The sequence below is a fragment of the Peromyscus maniculatus genome, chromosome 3 (assembly GCF_049852395.1).
Source record: "Peromyscus maniculatus bairdii isolate BWxNUB_F1_BW_parent chromosome 3, HU_Pman_BW_mat_3.1, whole genome shotgun sequence".
In the NCBI taxonomy this organism is placed as follows: Eukaryota; Metazoa; Chordata; class Mammalia; order Rodentia; family Cricetidae; genus Peromyscus; species Peromyscus maniculatus.
The window spans coordinates 110,861,888-110,867,887 of NC_134854.1; the positions used below are offsets into that span (position 1 = coordinate 110,861,888).

Consider the following 6,000-nt stretch of genomic DNA (forward strand, 5'->3'; position numbering starts at 1 on the left):
GTGGCCCGTGAAGTGGCCACCTCTTAAGAATGCATGCCAGCCTGCTGACCTCAGCTCCAGGCTGCTCACGGTGACAGTGATGACTGCTGACCCCAGCAGAGTCTTGGGTTGTCAGGCTCAGCCGTCTCAAGCTTCCACACACCTTTTCCTCTCTCTAGAGTCTGGTGCTAGGACTCAGTGTCTTCCAGTTCCTATGCCTCTACGCTGGCTGTTTTTACGGCTTTAATTTAAACAACGGCTCCTTGATATCTTGTTTACGAAGCTGCCAGAGTGAAAAATTCCTGTATTATATGAGGCTCGAAGTCCTCGAGTTATCTTGGCCCCGCAACACACAACATCATTATCCCGCTGGCCCTTATCACTCAGTGCTGCTGCGCCCGTGGGACCCCGTGCCACTGCTGCGGCATCTCAGCGGCTGCCGGCCGCCCCTCCAGCCTCCCCAGGAGCCTCAGTGCAACAAGCATTAGGCGCTTGATAGATTAGATATTTCAGCGATGTTAGGAGGCTGCTAAATCTCTTCAAGTAACTTTTTTGATTTATTTAACCATAGTATTTATCAAGCAAATAAAAAATGTCTTCTCTTGCTTGAGTGCTCATAAGTGATAGTACCCAAGCTGGCAGGAGAAGTCGGAGCCTTGCGGGCAAAGCTAGGAGTGGTCCTAGTTTTCTGTAGCCATGGAGAGGGCCAGAGGAAGCTGTGAGCTGCACTGGACATGGGGGTCCCCCTGGTGTGACGTCATTCGGGTGGACTGTGATTATGGCGGGTTATCCCCAAAGATGCAGGCCAGCAGGGCTGGTGGCCATCAGCAGGGCAGACACTGAACACAGGTGAGACACTTAACCGTGGTTTTTCTCCAAAGATCATTAAGATCCGAGCCCAGACAGAAGGCATCAACATCAGCGAGGAGGCGCTCAACCACCTGGGAGAGATTGGCACTAAGACTACACTCAGGTATGGTACGCCAGGTAGCAGCCTGCTGGAACCCTTCTGCTGTGCCAAGGGCCTTCTGCAGGCATGAGTTCAAAGTGCCAAGGATCTAGAAATGAGTTTTAGAACTCAGTCTCCACAAGCCCCGGGCGGAGCCCACACCACTCTATTTCAATTTCCCAGTAGAGCAGGGCCTGCCCTATCACCTTACCCTGGGTGTATTCCAGGTATCTGGTGGACGCAGCCCGGGGATCAGCGCATGTGCTGTGTTCTCCAGGCTGTTCTGTCAGGGCTCAGAGGCGGTGACTGGAGAAGACAGGAGGTAGTTCTTCAGGCCCTGAGCCCTCCTGTGCCCCTTGAGTATGTTGCTCTTGTTCCTGAAGTAAAGGAAGACATTGTCAGCTGTTTGATTGAACGTTCAGTGATGGAGTTTTCACATCTTGGGCCAGCATGAGCTTTTGGTTGCTGGTTGATTTCTCTGCATGTTCAAAGTCCCCATCTAAGTTGGCACTGTCTGCCCTGGCAGGGTGTGTGTGCATCATAGTGTTAGTCTGTCAGCAGAAATGGAGTCACCTCCTTGGCAGATTCGAGAAGAGCACTGTGTCTGTCCCCTGCCTCCTGGTGTCCCTGTCTCAGTTGTGATGGGCAGTGGAAGTTCCCCTTTGCTGTCCTCACCCTGGGCTCACTGCAGCTGGACTGCTGCAGCCATGCGGCAGTGCCCATGCTGCCTGCTGATTTGGGGCTCCCTTCAGTGGCCCCATCTTGACCACTGTGCTGTGCTGTAGGTATTCGGTGCAGCTGCTGACCCCAGCCAACCTGCTGGCAAAGATCAACGGGAAGGACAGCATTGAGAAGGAGCACGTGGAAGAGATCAGCGAACTCTTCTATGATGCCAAGTCCTCTGCCAAGATTCTGGCTGACCAGCAGGACAAGTACATGAAGTAACATTGGGTTTTGAGGTGCACCCAGAGGACAGACCCCACACCGTGGACAGAGCTGGAGTCAAGCATGCTTTGCAGTGTTGCTGGCTCTGTGTGGAAACATTCTTTCTGAGTTAGGAAACCTCCGTGGCTGCTTGGAAGGAACCCCTTCCCACTTGGCTTGTTTTCTAATAAAACTGAATAGGTTATTTTGATGATACCTCTCTTTTTATGTTTGTACTTACTGTGTGTGTGTGTGTGTGTGTGTGTGTGTGTGTGTGTGTGTGTGTGTGTAGTTGGCAAGTGCCTGTGGGGGCCAAAAGATGGCATCAGAGCCCCTGGAGCTGGAGTTACTATGGGAGGTTCTGAGTTCTATCCCCAGCACAAAACAAGGTTATTTATGCGTGGCACATACACAGGAATTACAGAAGCAGTTTAGATTTACAGCTACTGCGGTGGCGTCAGTGCAGGGCGTTGCCGGGACAGCAGTCTGCAGTAGGGCAGCACGTTTGTCAGTGTTGAGAGCGCTGTTGGGATGTCACACCTCGTCTTCCTCTCAGATCTGGACAGTGACGGGGGTGACCCTTGGGCATTCAGAGCCACACAAGTCTGCAGCCCATCTTGGCAGGTACTTTCAGTAGGACACTTCTACTGTGACCCTCAGCTCCTGGCCAAGGCTGCCATGTCTGGGACATTGTTGATGCTTCCTGTTCTGTGCTGGGCTCTTTTGAGTGAAGTCGCTCTGTGCTGACCACACGGGTTTAGAACAGCTGTGCCTCTTCCGGGCTGTAGGTTATCATGGTTTGGGAGTCTGCATGAGGACCATCTCACTGTTTACCTGCTTAGTTACCGTCAGTGTAGACTCATGGGTAGGTAGTTTGCACATTGGATACCTTGTCTTGAGTTAGTCTTGCTATGTAAACCAGGCTGGTTTTGAGTTTGGGGCAATCCTCCTGCCTCTGCTTTCTGAGTACTGAGATTATAAGTGTCATCATCCTCGGTGTGACATCATTTTGTCCTCATGAGGCCAAATCGCCTGCCCAGCCAGCAGGAGAAATTAGATTTGCGTTCAGCTTGGCTAGAGCCTGCGCTGGGAACTGTGTGTCTGGACTTGGTACCCAGCAGTAGCTGAGGATCTGACCTTGAGCAGGTGAGGCTGCAGGGTAGACTGAGGCAGGTGACGGCTGAGTCGAAACCTTCACAGCACCTGATCAGGATAGAAACAGTGGCAGTAGTGGTGGGTTGGGGATGTTCTTGTGCAGCCCCCGGCACCTGCTCTCCAGAGCTTTCAGTGAGGACTTGTTTTTCCTAGCCACAGCCCCTGGACCCTGCTACTTCTCCCTCATCTGAGCTGTGACTGTGCCTGAGGAGGGGGGGCCATTCTCTGATAGGAGGGAGATGGCCTGGCTAGGTGGCAAGGTTTGGTTATTTTAATTTTCCTCTCTTTTCTCCAGCAAGGCCTGTGATTATTACATTAATCTTACAGGCGAAGTTTTTATGGCCCATCCCTCGCAGACTGTGAGAAGTTTCTCCATCCATTCCCAGGCGGGCAGCAGACCCTGGTGGGGAGAAAGTATTTGTTACATCTTATCAGGCTGACACACAATCTAACAACAATTACAGCAGCCCCATTTTTCCCACTAGTTCAGCTCCAGCTTGAAAAATTGTTGTAATATTAAAGTCAGGCAGGATGGGGGCTGGTCACAGGAGGTGGCCACTGTCCCAGCTCCGGGCCAGGCTCCTGGAAGCCACTCCTTGAGCTGCTTGGTGGCTGAGTAGAAGCTTCTGCCCCTCATTCCAGGTGCAGTGCCGGTCCCCAAGTGGCCTCCGGGCGAATGGTTGTCCTCAGCTTTGCAGACACCTCACCTCTTCAGGTTGCCTTCAACCCTAGGCTGATTCAGAGAATATCTGGGTTTTAAGAAAGAACAGAACTTGCTTTCTCACATCAAAAAGTGATGGGTCAACAAGCCTTAGCTAAGAAAATGGAGTTGCAGGCAGAGGGTGGGAGTTACACCCTGTAGACCCTGAGTCAGCCCTGGTTGGGCAGCTGGCCATGTCTGAAAAGGCCCTGCCAAGCCGGAGTGAGGCTCTGAGGCCACAGGCACGATGTGACTAGGGTTCAGAGAAGAATGCCCAGTTCTTGGCTCTTGTTGCTAGGGGAGGTCAGAGTTTGTGAAACAGGCGCAAGCTTAGGTCCAGCCTTCTGCGTTTGGATGCATTCCTGGTTGTTCTCTGGTTTCCAGAAATGGCCCCGCCAGCTCCTAGAAAGGAGCTATGGTATGACCTAGTCTCAGCCAGACAAGTCAGCTCTCCTTTGGGATCCTGAGAGATACACCCTGTTCTCCCATCCCAGGTTGCAAGTGATCTGGGGATGATGCGGGTGACCTGCGGCAGGGCCCGGCAGTGGGAAATGCGGGCTGGCAGGGCTGGCAGTCGCCCGCTGGCCCTGTCGCCCTCCCCGTCAGTCGGCGCCGCGCGGTGATTAATGGCCGGGCGAGGCGCGCGTGCGGCCGTCAGCGCGATGGATGTGGCTGTCAGGCCGAGCGTCCGCGCTGACCCCCGGCCCCAGCCCGCGCGATCAATGGGCGGCGCGCGGCGGGCGAAGGCTGGGCCGGCGCGATAAGATGGGCCGATGCGCGCCCGCCGATTGCCCGCTCCGTCACCCGCCGTCACCGGCGCCGTCACGCCGCCCGCGCGCGGGTCGGCGCCGTCAGCATGCGTGATTAATGGGGACGCGGGCGGGAGGTGCGGCCCAGAACCTTGCAAAGGCTTGCGGACCCTGAGTGGCACGGCCCGAAGCGCCCCCGTGTGGCCACACACGCAGCCTCCGGGTAGAGAAAGCCTGTGGGAGCGCTTAGGTGCGGGAGGAGCACATAAAAGGAGGCATCCATCCATCCATCCATCCATCCATCCATCCATCCATCCATCCATCCATCCATCCATCCATCCATCATCTATTTCTATCATCGATCACATATCTATCTATCTATCTATCTATCTATCTATCTATCTATCTATCTATCTATCTATCTATCTATCTATCTCATATATCCATCCATCCATCCATCATCCATCCATCCATCTATCTAAGGCAGGGTCTCACTATGAAGGCTTGGCTGACTTGGAACTCTCCTTGTAGAGCAGGTGGCCTCAAACTCACAGAGATCCCTCTGCCTCTGGAGTGCTGGGATAGAAGTGTGCTCTACTCCCACCCTGATATGTTTTTTGAACGGATAATTCTGTGGTAATTCTGAATTGGAGCAAAATTTGAATGTATCAAAGGGGTATGCGATGATGGTGTGTTTCACCTCTTGTTCCCTCTGTGCAAGCCACTTCAACACTCAGCCCATTTCCTGGTGAGCTAGAGATGAAAGAGATTAGGGAAGGAAGGTGCTGTCCATCCCAGGTTCAACCTCCTTTGCACTTCACAATGGGCCGTGGTTCCCTCATCCCAAGTGATGGGAGAATTCCTATCCTTGCCTAGAGTTTCAGATCTGCTTGTATTCTCTTTTAAACCTCCATACAGTAAAATCCCAAAGCCATAAGTGGGCCATTGTGAGCTCTGACAAAGGAAATCTACCTCACTCCTATGAAGGAGGTTATTCACTAAAAAATTCCATAACCTCCCCCACCCTGCACCCACACAAAGGCACACCAGCATTGGGCCGTTGCTAAAGTCCCTTCTCTAGGGGAGAATAAATGATGTCTACCCACTTTCTCCTAGGGTCCCATTGACAAACTAAACTCCACCCAAGACCTTGAATTTATTGGTCTTACAGAGCAAAGCGTAGGGATCATAGGCAGGGGTGTAGGTACCTTAAAGCAGCCACACTGGAAATGTGCACCAGCAGAGATGGTAACTCCTCCCATGGCGTTATAGATGGAGCCTCCTCCCTCTTTCCCACCCATGTCCTCTAGTGCCTCTCAGAGCTCCTGAGGCCCACAGGGTAGAATTAGAGCAAGATTACATACAACTTGTTGGGAGGGATGGCTGAAGGTCCCAGGAGCTTCCTGGCCCCTTGGAAAAGGGAAGGTCAACCATCAACAAGCCTATTTGTGATGACCTTTATCCAGTAGGTCTAGACAAACTCCTTAAGATGGAGGCAGTTTTTCTTGGAGGAGTCTTGTACAACAGTTGTGTGGTGGTTTGAA

General features: G+C 52.8%; 1 protein-coding gene and 1 long non-coding RNA gene across 3 annotated transcripts in view; one reads left to right on the forward strand and one right to left on the reverse strand.

The window, feature by feature from the left end:
- The window catches only part of Ruvbl1 (RuvB like AAA ATPase 1), a 38,845-nt gene extending 36,777 nt beyond the window's left edge, over positions 1-2,068 (forward strand). The window contains exons 10-11 of the mRNA XM_042274492.2: positions 861-952; positions 1,714-2,068. Of these exons, the coding sequence (XP_042130426.1) occupies positions 861-952; positions 1,714-1,873 (252 nt within the window). The 3' untranslated portion in view covers positions 1,874-2,068. The remainder of the gene's footprint in view (positions 1-860; positions 953-1,713) is intronic.
- LOC121828205 (uncharacterized) overlaps positions 1-4,513 on the reverse strand; it is a 35,465-nt gene extending 30,952 nt beyond the window's left edge. Inside the window, exons 1-2 of one of the 2 annotated variants that reach the window (XR_013049987.1) lie at positions 2,264-4,445; positions 1,140-1,305 (exon numbers count right to left, since the gene is read on the reverse strand). This is a non-coding gene — a long non-coding RNA (uncharacterized LOC121828205). Of the gene's footprint in view, positions 1-1,139; positions 1,306-2,263 lie in introns of both variants that reach the window. The other variant, XR_013049986.1, reaches the window with a different exon arrangement.
- Between the last annotated feature and the right edge of the window lie 1,487 nt (positions 4,514-6,000).